Genomic DNA, 27,355 nt, shown 5'->3' on the forward strand with positions numbered 1-27,355 from the left:
CTTCGGTTTTTTAATCAATCTCCTATATTGCTTTTTCAATAAAATTTAATCATGTCTATTTCTGCCAGTCATAAGTATGTTGGGATCTAAATTTTTTTTGCAACTAAACAATTTTTAGTAAACAAAGGAATTCAATTAGATTTAATAGAACTGTTTAGATCTTAGTAAATGCAAGCGTACAAAGAGAGAGTTCTGTATTGTCCTCAAATATTGTCATTAATGACCACATTAGATTCACTATCAATTCAGGTATTAAACAGTACTAAAAATTTTCAATATACACAAGATCTATAAAACAATACAAATATTTATTGAAGGTTCATTTAATTTTTTTGTTTAAATCTTTTCATACATTATGAAGGAAAGAACTAGAGTCAGTTAATGAAAATATGGATAATGCAAGCGCATGACGACAGATTTTTAGATGTTTAAAACATAAAATCAATAAAGTTAAATGTGAAGCGAAAGGATGACCGACCATACGTAAACCTCTTCAGTTTAATACAATATATGTCCAAGAGAGACGCTACTCGAATTATCTAACAGACGAACATACCTAATGATTCTACATATTCCTTCTTCATAATACCTCTATTATAAGTTTCTCTGTCTATATTTTCCGAAATATAAATTTTTTGAGGAGCATTCAATACAATAAGGGTATTTTTTTTTTGTTTTAGCTGAATTTTCATTTATCATCACCTCATCAGGAACGTTTTGAGAGTTAAAAAGCTGCGTACGTTATAAAATGTATGTATAGTACCCAAATCGTAGTACTCCATCAAAAAAGTTTTTGTTCAAAATGCCCTTGCCATTGCGGAATGTCCTTCCTCTTGCCATTTTAGCAAGTGGGTTCATGATGATATGGAAAGAGAATTACAAATTAATGTTCTGAAAACTAGGTTGAGATAATCGGTTGTCTCTTTCCCACAGGAAAAATTGTTGCTATGCACTTGTGAGACTTATTTTAATGTTAATAAAGCAATGATTACAATTGTTAAGAATAGAAATAAGATTGCCGATCTTTCAGAAAATAGAGCATCTTCAGAAAGCCTTCGTCATCAAGAAGCTTTAAGCTAGAAAGTGAGGTTGGTTATGCCTGTGTCACGATAATGCACCTTTAATAAGCTAGAATCAGCTGGTCTTCACAACTTTCTTCAGCGAGGGTAGTTAGAAGTATACATGTTTGAAGAAAAATGAAATTTAAAAGTTAGAACCTTGAGAACGATTTTAAGAAAAAGTCTTACGAATGTTCACACCAGATTTTATCTTTGACGGTCGGGGGTCTTCCTTCTTAACATTACTGGATATGTGGTGCGGTGACTGGTGAGACTCGTTTCTCTCACTCAATGAATCGTTCTCGTTCACGAACGAGAAGCGCCCACCGACATTATACAAACAGCTAAGTAGACCATCAGTACGAAACAAAACGGTCGTCGGAGTAGGGACCCTGTGAGTTAAAAACAGGAGGTCACTTAGAATCCGGCATCCCCCAGCAGTATCTTATTTGTATTAGTTTAATTTTTTCCTCAGTTTTTTTTATTAACATTTCTATTTAGTGCCTCAAAAACAAATTACTACAAAATGGATCCAGAAGCATTCTTAGATATTGCAAATCAAGTTACAAAATTAAAAATGTTTCCCTATTTTGATATAGCCCACAGCGTGTTATGTGCACTACATGTTCGAGAGGATTTAGGACCAGGTAAGATAGAATGTAATTTATTTTTATTTTTTTAAATTAATAACACTCACATTTTTTTATCTGTTGTTGTTGTTTTGAGCATTAAATAATGTATTTAAAAAATTGACATTTTTGGCTAGAATTGCATGCGATTCCTCTCAGTAAAGCTCTGCTAAGTATAAAGGTCACCAGTACGGGTAAAAAACTTTGGAAGAATTCTTCAACCTTAATTATTAGAAAATTTAATACGAATTGTATTTTCTAAAATTATATTTAATTTTTTCCTTAGATTATCCAATAAGGAAGTATATTAGCTATTAGAGACTGCTCCCTTTAAAGAGTGTACCCGAAATTTCTTCCACAATAACTAAAATAAATAGAAGAATGGTTGAAAGGAACACCTTGTGTTCGTTATAAATTTTTCAATGTTTTTATTATAATTATGGAGAGTTGAAAAATAAAATTATCTGAAGTTGATAAAGTTATTTTTAACAGTTCTGGTTGGCCTGCCTTTGTACGAATATTCTATTTGGCACCTATATCCAAGTGGAGTTGGTGCATTTTTAGCTCATCTCTCTTACATTCTTGAGTTAGCCAGTCCTTGTCCTAAGCTAAATAATACAGGTCCCTTCTTTTTATTGTCCATTAAACGAAAATCTTTTTGTGTTATTACACGCTGCACTTATTTAAGGGGTTCTTACACAACATTAGATAAATAATTTTGCCGGTACTTCCTTGAGCAAATGGAAACTCGCAGAAATTTCAAATTTGAGATTTGTGGTGAAAATCTTTTAAACCCAAAGTACCATTTAATTCTATAGATTTTTTGAATTACTTTCTCTTCGTGAGGAAAAGTATAGCAAACATGATTAGAGATTTTCTCGAAAATTGGCTACAGTTTTCTTTAAAGTTTCGTTAACTCATTCCATCGACAACCGACCTCTTCTGTATAAGACAGGTTCTAGAGAAAGGCTGTGTGACGATGTAGTATTGCATTTCTTTATTGACTTTAGGTAGGGGTATGATTGCGGGGACAGGGAAAAAAAGTTGAAATATCTAGGTGATTGCTGTTCGTATTGCCATCCATACTTACTCCAATGAACCATTTTTAAAAGAAAGGCCACCCTGTCTGATTCGAAAGAATATCAGTCTTTCAAAATTGCGATTTCACTAACAGTTTTTTCGAGTTTACAGTATTTTCGGCAAAGCTATTTCTAAGAGAATTACGTAAACAAGAGAAAAAGTAATTTTGATTACTGATGTAAAAAAATATTTTGAGGTTTGATGAATGGCTGAATGCGCTTATGGTGTGTCGCGTCTATGTAACCGATTCAGCTGCGTTTTGTTGACCCTTACTTTCCAAGATGAAATCTCCGGTGATTGTAAGCCGTCTCAGCTGGCTATACTCCAATATCATCCATTAATTTTGCTTTCAGCACCAGTTATTACTAGAATAGAGAACCATCGATCGGCACCGTGGCATCTAATTGAATTTAGACCTTGCAAAGCCATCTTTGTTCCATTGGTTTGATTGAAGGTGATAGACGGGCATACTAAGATGTTTAGATTTGTGAGCTTCTTAAGCTATCAGGATTGGAACTGTATCCGTAAAGTGGAAATTTACGCGGGAATTCTGCAACGTGCGACTCACCCATTCATTATACTTGTTCTACCAACTGCTTCCGCCATTTTCTCTTGCGTCGTAAATGCCTTTACCCACCTGGGAAATTGTAACAATTACAGTAAGACAATAGCGATAGCCATCAAATGATAGCCTTTAGGCGCCTTGATAGGACCACGTCCAAAGCGTGTCTTAAAGAAGGGGCACCAGCCCGGTGACGGTGTATTCCGCATAATTGAGTTAGCCAGGCCTTAATTATTCATTCCGCATAATCTCTTCTATGTTTAATACGTATCGCTAATATATGAGCTTGTATTTGGCTGAGATCCTCGGATATATGTCTGTGGAGGTTAAAACGTTTTTCGAAGTGATACAGTAACAAATGGCTTACTGTGATAGTCACAATATAGTATACTGAAATTTTCTTTCCTCAACTTTCCGATGGTGTATGTAAGATTGTTAGTTTGCTTGTTTCATTGAGAATATTGAAACCTCTTAGTTTTTCTGTTGTTTCTCCGCCATTAATAGAAAAATTAAGTTCAAAAATCCAAAGTAATGTATCTGCGACAATGTTTGTTAAGCCATCAATAAGTCATTAGTGAATTGGGAAATGAAGTCTAATTAATTGACTGAATTGTTGGGATAGGTTTTACCAAGTTTCTGTCGAAAAGCGAAGATGAATTGTTTATGATCGGTGAATACTAATGAATATTCGACCTTGAAAACATTTGTCTATAATGCTTAACGCCACTGCTGCTAATCTTGACTCATCATAAATGCGAATCTTTCTTTTGGGATCAGCAGTTTCTCCCTGCTGAAATGCCCTGGAGTGTTTCAATTAAAAATGATAATAATTAGTACCTGAAAGTGTGGTTTAGTCAGGAGATCCAGTAAGATCTGAAAATTGTGAGGAGTACAGTGTAGTTATTTTGGTGATCGTCTAAATAATTCGTTTTTCGGATATATTGTGAAACAGGTGAGCAGTTCGTTACTGCATTCAACCGTTTTCCTTTAACATTCACTAGAAGAATTAAGTCTGCAGAAATTCAGCACCTTTTTTTAGCATTGTCGACATCGGCGATTTTTAATCGAAACATAATTTGCCGTAGAAGTCCAGTAATAGTTCTTCACCACATGTTATAATAGTGATCCCGTTATTTGCTTAAAGTGACAATGTTGTTGGATTTCAGAAATATATCTTTGACGTAAGGATATACTTCCCGTGTCTGTAAAGAAATTAGTACAAGGTTTTTGTCAATAATAAATGGGCGGGAAGCATTGTCACCGATTCCAATCCAATCTACGGTTATCCGCCGGTGGATGTAACTTTTGTCTATCTTACTACTACTACTCCTTGGTCATCACAACCCATGAAGGGCCTGGACCTCAGCCACAACAGCTTTCCACCGTTCACGGTCCCTCGCAGCCGTTCTCCAACCTGGAAGGCCGACCGCTTCAATATCATCCTCCACGTCCCTCAGCCATCTCAGTCTTGGTCTGCCTCGGGACCTTCTCCCGCCAGGAAGCCCATACAACGCTCTTTTTGGAGCTCTTGTGTCCTCCATCCGATGTATGTGTCCCAACCATCGCAGTCTTCCTACTTTTATGTAAGACACAATATCAGGCTTACCAAACAGTTCAGCCACTTCTTGGTTCGTCCTGATTCTGAAGCCTTCCTCTGTCCTCGCAGGTCCAAATGTTCTCCTTAATATTATCCTTTCCCACCTGCGTATCCTTTGCTCATCTGCTCGGGTCAAAACCCACGTTTCTGAGCCATAGGTGACAATCGGCCTGAGCACTGTCTTAAAAAACCTTATTTTTGCTGCTCTTGATACATTTTTACTTCTCAACACCGTTTGAAGAGCCCATAAGCAACTATTTCCAGCAGCCATTCGCCCAGCAATATCTTCTGTTACATCGTTTTTAGAGGCTAACACTGAACCTTGTCTATCTTAGGGGCGTAAAAATTGGGAAAATTGCATCTTTTAGCCCTGAATCCGAGAGTTTCAATGGTACCAACAGAATCTTATGTTGAGATTCTGTTGCGAGAAGTAGGTTGTCTCCAAGACCGTAGGAATGACGTGCGATGCAAATGAATAACTTTTCAACGAGCTTTTTTAATCCCTGAATGTCGTTATCTAACAAGAATGCAAACAATTGATAATTTTGTATTTTTATACAAATGTAAAAAAGGTTTGAATTTTTTTTAACAGGTTTAAATAACAGCAACGTCCGTGAACAAAACCTAATCATAAATTTCAAGTAATTAATTAAGTTTCAATTTTTATGGCATAAAGAGATCGTGTTACCTAAATGATTCTGTTAACATTTCTCAGGAACAATCTCAGTGAGAAAATGTTCTTGCTTTAGCCTAAAACAATGAGCAGTATTTAAATAACATAAGTGATTCTCAAACCGAAATAAGTGCGCTACTGCAGCGCCTTACGCTGAAAAATACTTTTTTCTTTGAAGCCATTCAAAAATAGAATCTACAAAAGCCATGAAACAATATAAAAACTTAGTTAGCAATGTCATATTTACTATACAAAAAACTTAATTCTATAAAAGAGCAATGTATTTCTCTCAATTTCTTGAACTGACAGTTTATAATGGTGAACCACCCAATACCAAAGTCTAAAAATTAGAGTTTCAGGTCCTAGATTAGACATTAAAACTAACAATTAATTTGCGCTACCACAAACACGTTCCCATAACCAACCATCAATTCTGCTTTACGAAACCTTATCTTATCATACGAAAGTAATAATAATAAAAGTAGTATTAGTTCTCATTTTCTTTGTATCGTTCGGGTATCATTACTATTGATTGAATCGATTCTTTCAGCTGTAATGCTGGACGAATGAAAGTCTATTGAAAAAAAAATACATTCACCCGACATCTACGAGGTGTGGCTATTAAATAACGAGAGTGATGCTGCTACAGAAGAACTATGCATGTGCCAAATCCTAACCACCGACAGCTGTGAAGCCTAAAGCCTTCTCTTTCGATTGCAGACGTCGGAGATGATGACCGCCCGGGTCGCCCTTCCACATCCAAAACGGATGAAAATATCGATATTAATCAACATTACTACCGTGAGGTGCTTACTTAACTTTGTGAAAGATTAAGGAAAAACGGCCCGCTTTGTGAAAGAACAAGTCACGGGGTTCTCCATCAAGACAACGCGCCAGCTCACACTGCATTGTCTGTCAAGACGTTTCTAGCCAAGTACAACATCTCAGTTTTAGGCCATCCGCCCTTATTCGCCTGAGACCTGGCCCCATGTGACTTTTATCTGTACCCCAAAGTCAAATCTACATTAAAAGGATCCTGATTTCAATTCTTTGAAGCTGTGAAAGAAAAAGCGGCACGCGTCATGCAGGTGCTCACAGAAAAAGACTTCCAGCGCTGTTTCTAACAATGGTAAATTCGCATGGAGCGTTGTAGGGATAGGGGAGGGGTGTATATTGAAGGTGATAATAACTAAATATGTTTAAATTTAAAATAAAATGTTTTACAGCAATAGTCTCGTTATTTAATAGCCACACCTCGTATTACTGAATCCTATCGCTTCAAATTGAAAAAAAAATTAAACACTGAAATTTACTGAACCTATAAATTCCAACCACAGTGTACCTACGGAGTAGGTACTGTGTTACAGTAAGGCTGAAGAAGAATAAAACATTCAAGCCGAAAGCCTTAGACTAAAAACTATTTTAAGATGTACTTCCATCAAACAAACTTCAAATATAAACAGCTAAAAAATATCTTTCGTTTGTCTAACGATTTCAAATAATCTTCATTTGAGAGTGAGGTTGCCTCTCCTTAAGCAGGTTGCAATTTCAGCATACTATACGATTCCAGCTCCAGCAGTAAATTAATATTTTTTGCTGAGATACCTTATTTTTTTAAATAATTAAAATTGTGTTCTCTAAGGAACAAAAAGTTGTTAAGCTTTGCAGACTTTCATAAAATAAGTTTTAATAAAGACACTTTTGAAAAAAAGAAGAAAAAAACAAGAAAACAGTAGCTTCAAGAAAGACAAGGAATGGTATAAATAAGATTGCACCCTCTCCCTCGGCGACTAGTGCGATGAAATAAGAGGGGATGTCGGGAAGATACCTCATCCCCTAGGCTTTACCTTACCGTGTTGGACAAGGTACTGCATGTTATGCCCAGTACAAATGCACAAAGTATAATGCAGTGTTTTCTGTCCCCTCATATAAAATACAACACCAATTTTTCAATTTAAAACATTACCTAAGCAAAAAACATACAGAAACTTTAAAAACATATTAGGTTTCATTAATATTAATTTATTTCACAATTTCTACAACAATATTTTACTATTCATTATCATTTTAAATAACATTCATATACAACATGTATCATCCTTCTCTCAGTCAGCAAGTGTAGTGTGAGACGAAACATAGTTGAAGTCAACCTCTGATGATGCATGAAAGTCGGAAACCAGTCAAGCTTACAAAAAAAAAACAACATTCGGGCTACAACGGATAAGCTTAGCGATATTTAGGATGAGTATTTTACTTGTGGTTACGAAGTGTGTTACTGAGCTACTGGTAAACTTTTCCAACTCACGCACCACTAAACTCGTAAAGTTTTCAATTCTTTGGGCTAGGCACTATGATGAACTTATCTCATAAAAGTAACATTCTAAATATGCAATGTTGCTTACACTTGTTTCTGCACTCCAAAGTACTTACATTACTCTGCGCGCGTATTTAGGGCCAACATCTTTTCATAAACTTCTTTATTTGGCGATTGAGTCCAAAGCAACATTTATCTGCTGCCAGCACTTTGCTCTTTTAAAACATTATCTGCTGACCAACGAGTCTAAGTGACAAAACGTATCTACTTACTCATATTCCTATCAGCTGCGATGAACGCCACTCTTGCAGCATATATATATTGTCTGGTTCATCCAAAAGCTCATACTTGTTACCTGCCCACTCCTGATCGTGAAAGGCGATCTTAATGTATGGATCGATCTTCCTATGATGTTGATGCCGTTTATGTAATAGATGGAATATGTTTTTGAGTTAATAATATTATGTAATTAATTTTTAGGAGCTCATGCATTTTCTCGTAAACATCCAATGTCATGTTGGTTGTCTACAATGTTGGTGGTATTCGCTGGGGGAATGCTGTGCAACGGGCTCCTGGGAGAACCTATTCTAGCGCCGCTCAAGAATTCACAACAGTTAGGCATAGCAACATTGGTTTGGTGAGTAAAGTTTTCTAATATTTAGAAATATATTGTCAAACCAAGTTTAACATTTACCCGAAGTAATCATATTGCCTCTGCCTGTTAGACCGAATAATATGAGGTCAGTATATCTTAAAAACTGGAAATCGTAGAAAGTTTTAAATTTTATGTTTAGTTAAGAAACATACTTCCCTCCAAAGTGCAGTTTAGAGGAATTGTGTCGCATCACCTGTGTAATATAATTTTATTATTAATTACATTTGTACCCAAAATCCAAACTATATACAAGTGTTTACAAGAAGTATCTTTTGCAAATAGATCGTACAAGGCTAGCAGAATCTAGTTGTAGCATTAACTACATACGAATACTTGTGCCTCTTTCAAAACTATCTGTAGCAATTTGAATTTTTACCATCTAAAATTTAATGCTCATTTGAAAAGCACTTGTTAAAAAGTTTCACTCAATAATATACACATCGATTCTCTCTAGATCTACGATTTCGTATTCTCTGTAAAGATCAATTTGATAATTAGTTATTCATAATTTGTTGGAGTACGTATCTATAATTCATTAGATTTTATATTTCAGAATTTAACAATTGATCAGAAGATAGATTTAAACTAAATTACAATCTTATTAACATACAAAACCGAGTTAGTTTATAATTTGTCAATCGTATTCTTTATACGCAATTTACTTGAAAGAAATGTCACTACCGAATGTTAGTAACAATTTATTCCACTATTATTCATTGTTATTTTTATGTTTTTATGTTAGTTTAAAAGTAATAATCTAGCTAGAACAAATCTTGTAATAATAATTTAACAGATCATTGATTTAGAAAGTGAGACAACTCCATTTTATGTTATTGCTAGATATTTATTAATGATTTGCTTTTGAAGGGCGTTAAAAATATTCACAAGCAGTAATAGACTTATTTTATCTTTTTTGTGGTCTTATTTCATTTAAATTTAATATGCAATAATGGTTATCCATGTTAGCTGGAAAAAATCAAGGTTTTGGTATGCGCCAATGGAGTTGTCTCATTTTCAAAATCAATGATTTGATAAAATCGTTGATTTTCTTATACTGGAATGTAATTATAATAATAAAATTTCAATAGTTTATTTACTTATATATTTTATTTCAATATTATTTCATTCTTCTATAGTCCAGTAAAACAAAAAACAAGAAATAAATATATTTTTTATCAAATTCTCCACAATTTTTCACGTTACTTTCACTGATCCACAAAAAATAATCAGAATGATTTCATAACTTGAATAACTGTGCATCAAATAATGGTGAATACCCGAATTATGCTGAAAAAATCGTTCACCAATGTTGCCAACTTACCATAGTTGCAGTATAATTCCTAAATTTTGATAGTGCTTCTTAATATTTTGCAATATAAAAAATAGTGCTATTCAAAATGGACTTACCACACTTTCAAAATCAAAACATTTGAAATATTGTTGACCAAATAAATTTCTAATAACAAATTTATGCTGATATTGAAATAATATTGATTGTTAATTGATTAAAAATATAAAATTATGTTAATTTGTAATAAGATTCAGCTTTAATTTTTTTTTACAAAATGGAGTTGTCTCACTTTCAAAATCAGCGGCTCATCAATTCGCTAAAAAAAAAAAAAAAAAAAAATGGCGAAAATAGGCGCCAATGAGGAAAGGGAATTAGCTCAGTAGATAACGTTTACTGGATTCCAATGCTGGGATCCCGGGTTCGAATCCAGCTGCTAGCCCTTTGATTTTCTCTTCCTAGGAGCTTATTAAAGTGTTTCAACGAGGGAACACTATCCATAGGCCAGAAGTGAACTGAAAAAAGCTCCGGGCGCCAATGACCTCATATGTTCATGTGCCTGAAATTTAAAAAAAAAAAATAGGCGCCAATGATTGATGCGCTTTAAATAAATAATAATAATAACGATCAATATTTATTCTCCTAATTCTTTAGTTATTATTAACATCAAGCTTTTATTTTCAGGTTTATAGTTTATTCACAAATTGTCAGATTGAAAAAAAAAAATCTAACCCATCGGTATGCTTTAGTAAAGAATAAAACAAAAAATATATGTACCGAAAATACCAATATACGAAAGGCATCGGTTGACTAGTAGTTTCTTGAACTAGTTACACACTACCTATGTACACTCAGGTCTATTTCTTCTATTTGCATCATTTTTCCAGAAAAGGTGGTTTAAGTGAGAATCTAAGGAAAGGGGTAAGTTAAGCTCTCTTTTAAAGAGCCGTTTATTGTTAGCTTCTAAAACTGTAATTTATAGATCAACTCTTATACAACTGTTCTGCCAGAATGTGATGCCCAAATTCCTAGTGGAAGATGTGCAGTCGTCTAGTACAGCTTTTCTTTTTCACGTTTTTTTATAATTGTCTAGATATTCGCCAAAGAATTTCATTTGAACTTGCCCGTAACATATTAAACATGTTAATAAGTTTACTTCTTGGCGGTTACGAATACTTTAATGCTTTTTTGAAAAAGATTCCAATCTATCAACCTAGAACCTAGGAGATCAGCTTGTTTATTGGACTGTTTGATTCCCCTTGAGTTAAAAAATGAGGTTCACTGAAGCTGCTCTCGTCAAACGTAGGGTCACCTACCTCCGCATTTTGCAGTTCTGTGTTATCTTCATTTTCTGAATCATTCTCTATTTTGAAATTCATGGGAGGATCTGTTATCGATAAATACGCGTTTTAGGGGTAATGGCTTCATAGCAAATGGCAAGTTATGATGTTCATAACTGTTAGCTTTGGCTTGCTGTTTATTCCCTTTTATTTTAGTAAGACATAAATAGTAGATTTTTTGATCCACAACAAACCATAGGTACAGCGAAGTTCATGTGGCGAGAACCCTTACTCTAATCCATCAGACGTTTTACCCACATAGGAAACAGATACGAGAAGCCCAAGTCTTATCCTGATCCCCATTTTTAGATTTAAAATGTAGATGATTATACCTCTTAACTAACGGAGTCAAATTTCGATGTTTATTTTAAATCTCTTCGCACACATAAACAAAATTATCTGGACAATATACACACTTCCTTAGCATATTTAGTCACTACTTAATGCAGCACGCAATTAAACAATTGTTACAAGAAAAAACAGAACGCAAGTACACTGTAAGAATGTCAATACAATACTGGCTTGTTTAAAGAGTAAGACGCAAGAGACTGATAAGTGCAGCATGTTTGTCCCAGCGGCCAAAATACACACATCATTCACGTTGGTTTAAAATAATTGTTATAATTAAAATATCTACATCAATGATGAACGCTTTTTAAAAAAATAAGATAAATTATGAAATGAATTAAAAAAAATTATGTGCAAAAACTACGCGTGATTGAAAAAGAAATGTGCGTGCATTTTTGAAATCATCTAGAAGATTACGTATAAACAATAATGATAAGTGTGTCAAAAGTTATGTTTATCAGTAAATTTGTTTTCAAATTCTTCATGAAAGTTAACAACAATCTTGTCTATCAGGACGGTAATATCATTGCTTCAATAATTTACATCATTTTAACCATATTTCTTAAATAATTGCAGGTTCCCAAAATGTCAAAATGTGTTTTTCTTAATGATTTTTTGAGCTAAAATTTTATTATACCTGCTTCTTGAAAACTTAAACTTTATTAATGTACTTAAAAGGAGATGTAATGTAAAATAACATATAATTAAATTTACTTCCAAAATACAGAAAATATTTTGTTAATTTGTTAATAAATTAAAATTTTATCCTATTTATCTGCTCAAATTTTTCAAATAATACTTCAAATATTTGTGAACCATGGTAAACGAGTCTAATGATGTCAGCTGTGATGTTAAACGAAGTCCAGAAGTGCGAAAGTGATGTGCGAATAGAGGGGACCTTTACCCGGAGCTGGAGCTAATTTCTTTCATTAGAAAGGAAAGTCTTAGGTGGTATGGAAACAAAGAACGCAGGGGTCGGATAGCTTGCCTTGTAAAATGCTTTATTGCTTCTAAAGAGGTCTAGTTTCAGGTGAATTTTTACGGGTTGAAGCAGAACTGAGGATCATGGACCAACATGGCTAACCATTTTCGAGTTGATAACATTAGAGAAGGATAATCTTCTAAATTCGACATTTCTTCTCGAGGTTTGAACTGAATGAAGTGTTTTATTGCGTAAATTCCGCTTAAAATCCCATAAGTTCCGCGTTCATGGTTCTTGGCCTAAACACTTGGGCTCAAGTTTCCTCTAGGGTCCTAGACCCAATTTTTACCAGACGTCTTTAAATAGCAAATTCACTGTTCCATTTCTTTTAGCTGATGTTTTTTGAAGAAGGGTTCTTGATGAAGCCCTTTATCTTCTGATAATTCCATTTCTATGGCATTTCCAGAGATGTGACAATCAGGGCTTGTCTCTCTTTAGGGCGTCACAAATGCTCTGATTCATTCTGGTACCTTCCCTAGTTAATCTGAGGACAGCCGCCTTTGCCCATTTTTTCAGCAAGTTAGAGAGTTATGAAAAAACGACACTTTTTTTAGCAGAGTTTTTTCTTTTTATATTATGTTGTTTCTGTATGTAGCAAACATTTTTCGAAAAAAATCAAATTGTAAAGAACTTCGTCTGAAACTGTATAAATAGTTTTAAAAGAAAATTGTTTTTAGTGTTTCACGTATCGTAATGTTTCCCCTAATCTGTGTTAGTGATGTATTAGACGACAAGAGCCGTTTATCCTCTCTATTTGGTATAATACGGCTATCCTACAATTAGTTATAAATAGTTTGGCTGTACATGTCTCGAAATAATTGGAACCTATCCAGATTGGTGCTTGTTGATTTGACAACAGTTTTTTTTTTTTTTTTACTTTTATCATTACGAGTAAGCATGTATTTTGAAGATTTCACGAAAGCGCTGCGAATCAACTGGCCAATATCAATTATGATGTTATAATTAAAGGTAGAAGAAATTATTTTCTGAATGGTAGTAGACTGTTACCCATTTTGTTGTTATTTGAAGTATGTTGGCGGAAAACCTTTTTCCAAAACAATAATAATTTAAAAAAATATGTTATGGTTACACATGATTTGCTGAATTTACTATTCTCTAGCTTTAACTAATATTTTTTGTCCTACTCCGAATATTTGAAGCTAATTTTAATTTCAAAATGTGGTAGCTATACATCAAAGTTTTTATACTTTTAAATTATAGGACCACAATCCCATTTTAGGCATTGCGCGGGCCCCACAAATGTTAACGGATTTAGTTGCTGACAGTTACAAAGAAGAAATATGATTCGTCAGTGGTTTTTATGTTTGAGGTGTATGTGGTCATCACATTAGAATTCAAAAATTGAAGCTCGAATTTGTTGCCAGGCTCCGAATTTGAAGAAGCTCGATTGATCGGTTCAGTGTTACTTGACTAAATAAGTTTTTGCGTGAATACGTGCTAGTCTAAAACAAACAAGAATCACAAAATTAAAACTTTGATCATCTTAAACCAGATGATTGAATGATAATACAAAACCGGCCAAAACCACGAAAAAAAGGTATGCAAGTGACGGAGAAATCACTGATGTTATCTAGCATTACGGGTCTAACCACTTGTTCAACCAACTTCTCCGAGCAAATTAGATAAATGATCTAGTAGGAATATTAATATTATGCTTAACCTACGACCTGCTAATCTTGTTCAAACAAATAAGTATATCAAGGGTAATGGGAAATCGTTCAGGAAATAGATTATTCGACACTGTTCCATAAGTGAAGTGCAAGGAAATTTCCTAAAATTTGAACACTATAATTTTGTAAAAATTCCAGATATGAAAGAAAAATTTCAAAGATGTTTGAGAATTGCAATGAGACAAAGATTTGCAGCGTGAGGTTTTAAAACAGATTTTTAATGCAACATATTTATTGCAGGTACCTTGTGTTCTACACTCCATTCGACATTGGTTATAAGTTCTCGAAATTTCTGCCAGTTAAATTAGTATTTTCTGCAATGAAAGAGATTTACAGGTAGGTAATACAGCCATGTTAAATATACCAAGTTTAGTAGTTATCTGGGGAGGGACCCGACAGTAACGGTTCTAGACAATATTTGCATTCTAAATGGACTCAATACTTAAACGATATTCAGTTTCTTTATGAGGCTTTCTCTGAGAAAACTGCTCGCAGGGATTTTTTTTTTCAAAAACCCATAGCATTTATATGACCGTATTGCATTGTTAGATCTCGAAAAAAAATTGTGTGGGTCTCATTTGTATTTGAAAATTTTGGGAAACTTTTGTTTTAGTCAAGATTCTAGGAGAGGGAATGTTAGGCTTTTTGTTGAAAATATTACTTCTATCAATACCTTTATACAATCTCTAAATAGAATATCATGTTTACTTGAAATATTTGTTCTGGACAGTTTATTTTATAGGTTTGGGGGGGGGGCGCCAGAAACTTCACGCTTTCTACAAAGTAATGACATTATAGTGATCCTGTGTAATGTTGAATCTAACCAAACATTTATCAAAACTATTAAGTTTGAAGCAAATTTTCAAGTTAGAATGTTTGAATTGTAGTTTTTTGTTTTGTTTTTTTACTATAGGTGCAAAAAGGTGTACGATGGAGTAACGCATGCTGCCAAGCTATATCCAAACGCTTATGTAATAATGATACTGATAGGAACATTAAAAGGTAAATTTTAAACCAAGATAAGATGTAACTAGTACATATTAATCATTTTAAACAGTTTAGCTTGTAATGGTGTAATACTTAGTTTTGAAGGAGTGTCAGCTTACTTTAAATAAATAATTCTTAACTGCGGCTTTAATTTTTGACATCATGAAGTTAAACTTTTAAAATTTATGTAAAGAGTGATTAAACATATTTTAATGTATATCCTTTTTGATTGTTTACAAAAATGTAATCTACTATCTACTTCATCCAACACCTTACTCGCTTTGCGCATATAGGGTTTAAGGCAGTGGTGTGCATTTCATGGATGCATTGGATTCCGCGCATCAAATTAATTTGTATTAATTGTATTTATCAATATTATTATTATTTTTTAATTAAAGGCACGTCAACAACTGAAGTCATTGGCACCCGTTTTTGAAATAATTTAATTTATACGTTGAAGGATAAAAGGAAAGATATTTATCTTTGCGACAAATTAACCTCGTGCGAAGATTGATGAACAGCTCATGTGTGAAATACGTAAACATTTCAGATCCTCTCAAAAGAGTCACACTGGGGCATATATGTAAATTGTTTCATATCAAATTTAGTGAACGTGGCCTAAATAGATAGGGTTTGATCTGAATTAGTTGTAATACTATTAATTTAATTAAATATAATTCGAAAATATTTAGTGTAAGTGGTTGCAAACAGCTCCTACCAATATGCATGGGAACTAGTGTTGTCCCTTGAATTAGTGGTTTGTTTCCTGTAATTATTACCTTTATACTGCCCAGGGCAACTTGCGTTTTCTTCAATATATTTTCTTTTTTAAGAACACTAACAACTTGGTTGCAATAAATATCGTATTAATTATTATCAGTGGTTGGCTAATTTATTATATTTGTTTACTTGGTTTGTCGATTCTTAGAATGATAAGAGTTATTTTTTTGTGCTACTTCCCCATAAATATTTCCCACATTGAGTTTTAAAAATGTTATCTGTAAATTGAACTTGTATAATATTGAATTGAACCAATTCCCTTTATTTTCATTAAAGTAAACCTCTGCAAATCAATTTAAATGCGTAATATCCTGTGAGAGTTCACATCAGATTTTTTCTTCTATTGTTCATGGATATATATATTTTATCACAGACATTTTCTTGTAAAAATTGTCTTTTATCAAAGGATCTTTTAGTATCAAACGTATCCTACCTTATGAGACCAAGGGTGGGCTGAAGCTGTTGAAATCATAACGTCTGTTGTGGATTTCTGAAAATATCGACTGAAAATTTGTTTTCCTTTTTTTTAAAAAAAATGTAACACGAATATTACAAGCCTTTTATTTTGTCTGGATCCATAACTTTTTTCAGTATTTTTCTGTTTTTGTTTTCAGGAAATGGTGCAGGGTTCACTAAACTAATAGAAAGGCTAATACGCGGAGTGTGGACGCCTACAGCGATGGAATTTATGCAACCCAGTTTGTAAGTGATATTTATTTTAGCAAACTAAATATTAAAAACAAAATTCTCAATATTTTCCGAAAATACACTCACTGGGCCAAGTTTCATGCATCTAACATTACTTGTCACTCAAACAGATTGTTCTTGTGTTTAAACGCAACCATTCATTTGGAACTATATCTTCAGATACCGCTACACTGATCGTTATTTAGTCCCGACTCACAAAAGCGAGATGTCGTGGCGTTGACTTATAACCGAAACGGGAAGGCGATTAATTTTTTTTTCTTCTCATTTAAGGTAAGTCAACATCTGAGGTCACTGGGGCCCGCAGCCTTTCTCAATGTACTGCATTCAACAATCTTCTCTCATGTCACGACTACCAAATCGTTTTTAATTATGGGACACAAATTTTTGAATGTTTTTATTCATGTGAATTGCTTATTCACAGCCCAATAGAATGTAGGATGCTCTTTAGCTATGAAGACCAATTAAAAGAGATAGATCACTGTTCTTCTTCTTAGAGCAGAATTGAACTCAAAGTACCTCCTATTATCTCCAAGTAAACATAGCTGCTAGAAGTGGAGCGATAGAGTCTTACAGATGTACTTCAAATAATATATCTATTGCCAATTTCTTGACAAAGGGGAATGCGCCAAGAGTTCTGTACAATAACAATATAGCAGTAAACTGCTAACTTTTGTTTTTTACTTGGTCGAACAAGTGTTATAGTCTGATTTACCAGGTTCGTAACTTTACAGACAGCATGCCTCCCGAATTTGTTGAAGGGCAGCAAGACTTATTTTGGTCTTAATCGGGATATACTTCTAATTAATCTTGGTCCCAGTATTTGGAGTAAGAATTCGAAGTCATTAGATAGACATTCTTATAAAATTTTGGCATCTTGTTGCGTACTCCAATTTTAATGTATCCTAAAGGTCTAAACATCATAGTGGTTTTGGCAACCTGCTTCATCACTACTCTTTAAGCTTCTGCATATTAACATGATTCAAAAGTTAAATAATTATCAAAAGACCAGACTTTGCAGCGAGATCCATTTCTTTGGACATCACTTCACTATAAGCTCGCACGTTTTTGTTTTCGACATACGGACTAATGAACTGAATATCGACAAGGTTGATACATTGTGTGATCATGTCTTTAAAATAATGTTCTCTTCTGATTTCAGCCCAACTAAAGCTTGCATTGTTGCGTCAATAATATTTGTGTTGGATCAGAAGACAGATTTGATATCCGCACCACATTCCTTAGTGTACTTCGGAATCGTTATCTTCTTCGTATACTTTAAGGTAATTTAGTGTTTTGATTTTTTTATTGCCATCTCTTTCTACTCGCAAGACTAAAAATTGCAGTAATGAAGCTAAAACTTTATACTAACATAAAGCAGCTGATTCTAAAGCCAAAATCCTCCGCTCAGACGCCAGTTTATTATATGAGCTCTTTACTTAATCGACTTACCTTACCCCACCTTCTGATATGTGTTAATTGTTATTGTCGAAAGCCACTTTTAATATTTGGTTACGCAAGTAATAGTTGATAGTTATAAATTCTGTTATTTTTTTGGTAAGATACACCATAACAGTTTATCTAAGTATCGACCAGCCAGCTCATATACACTTTCGCTTCTTTTGTTAACGTGCACGTCAGTTTAGATTTTATTTTATTTTATCACCCTCTTTTTTAGCTTGATATAATAACTAGTAGTTTAATTTGTAAGTTGTTTTTTATAAAAATATTTTATAATTCTTAAAAGAATTACAAAGTTACATGATTAATATTAAATGATGTATAAAAAGATCAACAGATAACAAAGTTATCAGAAAACAATACTTTAAATATACGTTCTTAACTATAAAACACGGTTAATCACTTGGAAATTATCTAAAAAATTTGTTAGCTTATGAAGTTTAAAATCTCAGATGATTAATGCCGAGAGTAGTAAATATTGTAATTTATGAATACATATCTTTATTGATTACAGCTATCATCTATACTGCTTGGTATACATGATCCGTTCGTTCCATTTGAAAATCTGCTGTGCGCGCTGCTGTTTGGCGGAATCTGGGACTCCCTGGCTAAAGTATTGGGTGCAGGTGGCGCCAGAGATGAAAAAGCCGATGCTAAGAAAAAAGACTAGCAACTGACTTGGTTTGTTAATTTTTAGTCTACCAACGCAGTTAAAATGTTATATTTAAATAATTATTTAATATGCTTTCATTTATTTTTCAGAACTATCGATTCGAATCTTTAAATTAATTATCGCCAAAGTTAATCTTAACTGAGACAAGAATCACTTCGATCGGATCGGAAATTTTCGCAATTTTTATCAAGACAGCAGTTATGTTCAGTGCTAAGAAACTTTAATTACTGATTTTTATATTGACAGCTGATATTTTTAGCAAAAAGTATTTTTTATAACAAAAAAAAAAGTAAAAATGGAAGGTTTAATCGTTATTTAAAAATGAAGGCATGTTTGAGAGATCCGCATTGCTAAATATGTTTTAATCTTGTAATAAATCCCATCTTTCTTTCATTTCATTGGTTCGTCAGAATTGGGGTACAGAATTTAACTGTAAATAGAATTTTCTCTGATAGATATCCTCACAAAACGTAAGTCGAATTCTCCACCCTAAACCTGGTAAACCGAATCTTTGAAAATGGATTTATCTGTCAGAGTTTTTTTTAAAAAAAAAAACAAATGGACCTCAAACGGCTAAAATTAATTAAAATATTATTCTCGAAGAGTTAATTTTGCCGTTGTTAATGCTCCATGCCTCCAATTGAAATGTTAAATTGCTTCATTGTATAAACTTTATCAATTGCCTGTTTTTTCATGAACATTTGTATTTACGTATTCAATAAGTCCAACTTATTTATTGTAATATATTTTCCTTTAAATTGGTACCATCCACTTCAACATAAATTTATATGTCAACATTTTTTTAAGGAAAATATCAATAAAAAAAAAGTTTAATTTAATTTGGTAAATATGAAATCATGTTGATATTGATTATTATTAAATAGATAACTATTTTGTAGACAAGAATGTCTTAAGCTAATAACCGTTAACAATACAGAAAAATAAATATGTACAACTATGTAGCCTAAGAACTATAAGAACTGAACATTGAACCCATTTGCCTAACTCTACGATATCTAGGGAATGGCGAATGCCTCAGATGCTATCTCCCTAGACAAAAGTTATATTACTTAAAATAACAACTCTGCGGCATATGCATTGGTTCATTGTTAACTCGGAGGCATTTTCAAGTGAGAGAACCCTCTTATAATAAGGAATTCTGCAAACTAGTCATTCATATATGGAAGAAGGCAGGCTACATGCTTCTTTTATGTTTGTGTTGCACGTTTAAAATACATGAGATTTAAAATGTAAAATTTACTATTGTAAATTACTAATAACCGTATGTAAATTAACAATTGTAAAAGCAAAATTTAAAGGTCAATTTGTGTAGAAAAATGTGACAGATTATAATGTGACTGATTGCACCCTTATTTATGGGTTGAATCTTATTATCCTACAATCATAAAGGCAGCGTTAATGTAATTCTTGCAGTCTAGAATTCATCGTAGACTCTTCAAACTAACTTATAATTAGGGCCAATTTATTACAGGGCAGAAGAAATAGCCAACTGCCTAGCGATATACGCTTCCCAATACGTGCTTCCCAGAATGACACCTTTATAATTCATAAATAAAATTACCCTAACCGTGGCCGAAGCATTACCTGGTATAGTTTTTAGAGGAAACGTGGGCTGCTCACTTAACGTACGAGTGTCGCTTCCCAAGACTAAATCTTAGAAAGAATTGGTGGTCGATTACTAATTAAATAGTTTGAGAAATTAAAAATAAGAAGGAAGCACTCTACTTCTTTTAAGTAAATCATTACAACTTGAAAAGATACTCTAGGGGTAAATGGAGGGGAAGTCTTGTTGCAGCACAAAACAAAAAATTATTAAATTTATTAAAACATCTCACAAACCTTCTCGCATTTTTCTGATTATTGAAGGACGTATTGGTACTCATCTAAGAGTTCACTTCACCATTATTGCTCTGTTCAAATGTTCAATTCGTGTTCAGTGCTGATATTATCATCTGAAACTCAAACCAGCTTAGATCAACTTTCCATGCCGGACCATTTGCTGCTCCATGCCTCTTGGAGGAGTTGGAATAATCTTGCAATTAGAAAGCTGTTTCAAAACAGCCCTATGAAACACACTGGAAATTCGTTTGTTGTTTTCCTATTCTGATTCGTGCCTATTGTTATTTATTGCCTTTCCTATTGGTATTTCACGGTACTTAAAAGTGAAAACTAAATGGTTGTACCTATACGCGCAATGTATCAATAACTTATGCGAAGCTATTTGACCATACTAGAGCGGTTGTTGAACTAATCGTAACATTTAAAGAAAACGATTGAGTCATTATTTTCCATTCTAAGAAAATAATTTTTCGCATGTCAGATCTCCACAGAGACTTTAATTAAACTATTAGGAGTTTATTTTCTCATTTCTCTATCTAACCTTTACATAAAATCACACAACAAATAATTATTAAATTTATTAAAACATCTCACCACGGTGTTTCGTTTTACAGGCGTGACAGACTGGAGTAGCCAAATATTGATACACTCCATTTTTGTTGACACGAAAAATTCTTGTGACTGACCCTAACTAAATACTTAACAGAATCGAGACAATTGGTTCACAGGATAGTTATGGGAGGAAATTTCAAAGACGACAAGATATTTTTTTGATTGTTTAATGTGATCAATAATTAAAGCATTAATTTCTCTCTTATTTATGTGTACAAATTTTAAAATTATCAAAGATTTACACTAGTCAAGTAATTCTAGTCTGACAGATGCACAAGTTTGTGATATATTTCAATGCAATTTGTATTGTACTTCCAAAATAAATTGACTAAATGTTTATAATTACACTGATTAAAAAGTTTATGGATTGGATTAGTGAACCAGCTGAATGTGGGTGCAGCTGAGTTTTCACTGATGTCAATCATATCTCACTTTTTGTATTTTTCCAATTTTTAAAATGATAGAATACGAAAAAATCCTGTATATCGTAAATAATTACATCTTTTTAAATTAATTGTTTTTTTTTTTTCAACGTTTACCTTTAATATTTTTGGATTGGTTAGATGCAACCAATGAAAAACACTTCTTTTTGTTTTCTCAGTTAAACACACACACACACACACACATATATATATATATATATATATATATATAATTTTATAAACTGTTTTTCAGGTTTCAGTTTTTCAAGTTGAATTCTCTAAGAAGTTTTAAAACTAGTGGGGTTTGTGCTGTGGATGTGTTTGAGAGGGATAAATTTTGCTAGCTAATTACCCCAACCCAATCTAATTAATACCAAGTTAGGTATTAACGGTTCTGTTTGCGATCTGTCAGATTCGAGCCGACCATCCACTCCCAATTTCTAAATCTGCCCAATTCAATCAATGACTTGAGTGTTACTGGCCAAAAGAATTTGGACAAAGCCCTAAAAAATTTAAAAACTAATGATACGGCTCACGCATCCGAATAGCAATTGCTGCCTGAACATGAAGAGGTGCCTTCAGATGTTGACGCTCCTTAAATTTAAAGCAAAAATATATGAAGTGGATTCAGCTAATTTTTTCTACAAGCCATGTGGTCCTTTTTAATTGATGTGTTTAGAAGAAAAAAAAATGGTCATGACGCTTTTAAGGTATTTATATAGAATTTGAATATTTTAATGTGGAATGTTAAAGATTAATTATTCCATTAGAACGATCCAATTTAAATTCTGCTGATCTTTTGTACAAGAGTGAAGCTTTGGTTACTATTAGTAGTATATTACTGTTATACTCAGTGAGTTTCAAACTAGGTTTTCCACTTACTGTTAAAGATAAAAGTCGTGTGAGGGACAGTAGTGGTCTTTTGCTTTTAAAAAAGAGTCTTCAGTGTTCGCATTCTGAATACTACTTGTTGATTATTTTTTAAATTTGTGCTGTAAATTTAAAGTGTTCCCATTGGTGTAGTTGTATTTTGTATATTTTACGGCAAATATAAATTTAGAGGAAGTTTTGGATTCCCTGGAATTAAAAGTTAATGAATTAATGTCTTAAGTATGATCTTTCTATGTTTATTACTGGTGGTGACTATGTTATTATATGAAGCTGGTACCGTGATTTGTTGTATTTGTCATCTACAACTTCAAAATGATTTGTAAAGAAGGTAAAAAAATTATAGATGCTTATATTTTATCATATTTTCTACATTATTCTAAAAACAGTACCAATAACAACATGTTTCATTTAACATATTGATATATTATATATCACAGTAGTGATGTATTTTATTATCTCTCATGAAATTTACGAATTTAAAAATGGGAGGTGAAAGGGCCTCATAAGTGGAATAGTCTAGGGCCTCTTTTCATCTAAATCCGGCCCTGGGTACCCAACTACGATTATTTTTTCAGCGTAATTAAAATATTTATTTCCGTTTTCTTGGAACATTTAACTTTATATTTCAGATATTTTGATTAGCTGGATTAAAGTGCCTTATTTCCGATAATTTTTGACTCTAGGTACATGTGCAAATTAACCCCGCCCCGTCATTAATGAATCCTAGCCGCGGCACTTAATTAAATGTGCACTAAAATAATTTAATGTAACAGCCTTTTTCGTCTCCGAGATATTTCATTATTTCTACAATAATTCTGCCATGACCTGCGAAATATATCTTATTTACCTATTTTATATATGGCGTATTCTAGTTCCCATTCTTTTAAGCCATAGTCCTTCGTAAATCATAGCGATTGCTTTTTACATCTAGTTTTGTTTTTTACCTCTGCTCTGGATTCCAGCAATTTATTAAAATACACTCCTTCTACCTTTCTATTATTTCTTCTTTACCTATCTCCTTAACAAAAACTTAGTTTTAAAAGTTAAGTATAAGGGTTGATTAAACGCCGAAAGGTACACAAATCAGCAAGTACCCAACATTTCATTCATACATCTAGTATCATATTTTTTAGAATGTATTAGATGTCACAGACCCTTATGCTGGCCTTTTATCACCCATAAATGTTTTTCTGTCAGAATAATAAAAATCTTGTATCTCATCATCATAGTTAGTATTAAATAGGCATTACTTTTTCTCTCTATTCCAAATTACTCTTGTGATTTATCTTTATTCTGAATATTCGCCAAACTTACTCGCACATTAAGGAAGAAAAAGGGAAAGTTGGAGTTGGTCTTTTACCTTGTAATTTGAATTACGGAGTTAAAACGAAATTTCAGTCTTGAATTCGTCTTACGAGAGAAAAAATTACATAGTTAATGACAAATAAATAATACTTGTAATTATAATTCATTCATTTTCAAACATCAATTTAATGTCGACCTTTTATAGAGTACTTCTTCTAAAGAAGTTTTTATAACCATCAAAAAATATGCAAATCTATTTTATATTACATATATATAACATTGTGAGGAGAACACCTAGATTAACAATGTAATTGAAGAAAACTACATTAACATTTAATATTAAAAACTAGATTAATTATTAATTATATATTTTTAACGCGTAACTATTAGAAAAAGTAAAGTAAATATTAGCAAAATCGGACTAAGCTTTGTAGAAAGCCTGACCAGCGTGGGGCAAACTCCTCTACTAAAGATACACAGCGTGGAGACCTATAAAAATGCAAATCTACATCACTTTTTGAACCAAATAATACTTCATTGAAGAAAATAAGTTCACGAAACGATAATTTTAAATGATTGCAAGACTTCTTCTTAGTAGGTCTAAGAGCGGAACGTCGTAGGGGAGCCCTAACCCTTTCATCCTGCCAAATTTCATCAAAATCGGGTTAAGTTTTACTGAGTTATTAGTAATAACAATTTTGGAGGGTCCACACATATATGGGGCTAACTCCTCTCGCATTCGATGTACTGCGTCGAGACCCCCGAAAAGCACATCTACATAAAATTCCGAATCGAATGACACCTCATTCATGAAAATTGGTTGGCGCGTTTTGGCGCTACGTTGTTTACAAAAAAGGTCAGAAGAAGAAGAAGAACAACAATCGTTTTTGCCAATTTTCAGCAATGTATTTCTTGAAATCTATTTAATCTATGTTGTTGCAAAAAAATTACAATTATAAAGGAGGATTTGCCTTATATTTTAAAGAAAATTTGTGAATTTAATCTTTTGAAGAAAAAAATTGTCAAAGTTGGGTGTTTTTGAACGTTACGCTTTTTCGTGCAGTTTTTGACGATCAACCCTTATATAACTGCTCTGCCGGACAGTTTTAATAAATACTTTTCCTTCACTATTTTAAAACATTTTAGGCAAGGCTCTTTTACTCTCCTTTATCATGTTTCTGAGGACTTTGTGGAAGAGCTTTGAATTTATGTTGTAATACATCTCCATATCATTACCAACCTATTCCTAGGCAGCCTGTTTACTTTTCACAACCTCTTAAACTTTTGAACTCTGAATTTTACCTGCTTCATAGACTAAATGTTAGTCCTCTGATACTTCTTTCATTTTTCTTGTTTAAATATTGCTTTGCTCTTTATTTCGGCATTCCAGCAACCTGTTAACCTCTTCTTAGACTGTAGAATACTATTCATCGTTTTTGGTGACTTATTCATTAAACTAAACGGAAGATAGATACCGGACAGTTTTAATTAGCCAATTTCAGTCATTACTTTTTGCCAAGGTTTCGATCTAGAGAGTAGGTCATTTTTAGTGCTGTGGAAAATATTTTACAGAAACAGATGATAATGTACAATAATAATAAACCCTTCTAGTTAGACCCTATTACTATTATACCGCACACTTCGTCAGCTGCTTCTAACAAGCCTAATTATTAAAAGTAATATCTGTTACTGTCCAATAAATTCTCACGCTTAAAAACTACATTTTCTTGGAGATCAAGTCTTAGCTTTCCTGTTAATTCCTTAATAAATTTTTATCGGCATATCTTACTTTTCTTGCTTACTTTCTTACTTTTATATTCAAACTCCGTTTTCAAAGCTTCTCATTTGGCAGCAAGAAGGGATTAAAGCTTTTCTATGCAACATTATTGTGCCCTCTTTCTCTTTCACGAACTAAGGGGAAGTGGTGCAATCGTTTAAAATATTACCACAGGGCCTGGACTATTGCGTGTAGTTCTGCTGTGTACACAGTGCTATAGCGGGGTAGTGTCCACGTTTCTGTAAATCCATATGAATAAATGACTTCCTACATCACTGCATGTCTTCGATCTATCTGTAAATCTAGGTCGGTACCCTTCAAGTATGTTTAGAATTTCTATGAATTAATAATATAAAGTGTGAGGGGTTTCTACTTTTCGGTGGACTGCTAATTTTATGTAGACGCTAGCAGGTGTTATTAAAGAAGTCATGTCCCATTGTTCCACAGGTCGACCATGCTTTTCGCTTTTAATAATTCCTTTGCTCTGGTCCTTAGGAGTCGCGTCCGAGTTTTTTACTGACTGAATCATCATGGTTTGTGTTGTTGAATAAGATCGTAAATAGTGTCGTAAGTTTTCTTCAAATTCTAGCGTTATTCTTCAAATAACGGTTAGCGTTATCTGTTTGTATTCTCCTTAGACTTGTTCGGAAAACGCCTGTGATTTCGTTAAAAAGAAATAAAGACTTTCGCTTCGTAAATCTTTCGTTACATACTCTATCTATTACTTGCAATATAATGTTTAATCTCTCTGAACCAGGACGGAAGGTGTGTATTAAGCCAGTCTGAATAGTTTTTTTTAATAAAAAATCACAATAGTTTCTCAATCTTATTTTGCATTTCTCCTCCCCAGACTTGTGCGCCATAACAGAGTATGCTGCGAATATACCGAATTAAATATCAGTAATTTATTTAGATAAGGATGTTCTTGTTATCCATAAACTGCAGCCTTAAAACCCATTTTCAATTCACTTACTTTTTTGACAATATGTTTACTAAAGGACAAATTAGGCGTGAGACGAACCCCTAAATACTTATACTCATTTACAACTTCAATATTGTCTGTACCAAGATACCATTTATCCGATTTTGCAAGTCTCCTCACATTTCTAAATATTAATACCTTGGACTTCACTAAATTAATCCTCAAACTCGAAATGGACAATATTCCAGAAACGAGTTGATCAATCCTCTATAAGGAGTGCGGAACAGACGCAAGTAACACGATATCATCGGCGTAAGCGAGTAATTTCACTTTACCACCGCCCTCCACATAAACGCCCCCATCTAAATGAACTTACAAATCGTTTATGTTCTGGGAAAATAACGTTGGACAACTCTGTCGAACACCTGTTTCAGTTGAAAAACTTTGAAATAATCCATTGGTACACCATACATTAGCTGTCGTCTTAAGGAATAAATTTTTAATGATTTTTGTAGTGAGGCCTAATTCACAGAGTTTATAAATAAGTGACGGTCTATGCTGTCAAACGCCGACGTAAGATCAACAAAAAACGTGTAGACTTTTTGCCTTTTCATCATAAGTTTTAATTTAACTAAATTGACTAAATTAAATATGTTAACTACAGCAGAATAACTGTCGAAACCCAGCCTGGAATTCTCTTATTATTCCTTTACCATTTGCCAACTCAACTATTCTGTTTAATA

At 33.2% G+C, this 27,355-nt stretch overlaps 1 protein-coding gene and 1 long non-coding RNA gene across 2 annotated transcripts; one reads left to right on the forward strand and one right to left on the reverse strand.

The window, feature by feature from the left end:
* Positions 1-1,424: 1,424 nt before the first annotated feature.
* Positions 1,425-20,196, forward strand: LOC141461597 (trimeric intracellular cation channel type 1B.1). The gene is made up of 8 exons (XM_074142737.1): positions 1,425-1,705; positions 8,394-8,550; positions 14,458-14,553; positions 15,131-15,219; positions 16,599-16,686; positions 17,852-17,972; positions 18,665-18,831; positions 18,913-20,196. Exons 1-7 carry the CDS (start codon positions 1,585-1,587, stop codon positions 18,818-18,820), a joined length of 828 nt encoding a protein of 275 aa, XP_073998838.1. The 5' UTR covers positions 1,425-1,584; the 3' UTR covers positions 18,821-18,831; positions 18,913-20,196.
* LOC141461598 (uncharacterized) lies at positions 10,375-11,668 on the reverse strand. The gene is made up of 2 exons (XR_012462979.1): positions 11,529-11,668; positions 10,375-10,415 (listed from the first exon to the last, which is right to left on the reverse strand). It is a non-coding gene; the product is annotated as an uncharacterized lncRNA (long non-coding RNA).
* Positions 20,197-27,355: the final 7,159 nt, after the last annotated feature.

The sequence above is a fragment of the Rhodnius prolixus genome, unplaced genomic scaffold (genome assembly GCF_049639745.1).
Source record: "Rhodnius prolixus isolate KJV_2025 unplaced genomic scaffold, Rpr scaffold_12, whole genome shotgun sequence".
In the NCBI taxonomy this organism is placed as follows: Eukaryota; Metazoa; Arthropoda; class Insecta; order Hemiptera; family Reduviidae; genus Rhodnius; species Rhodnius prolixus.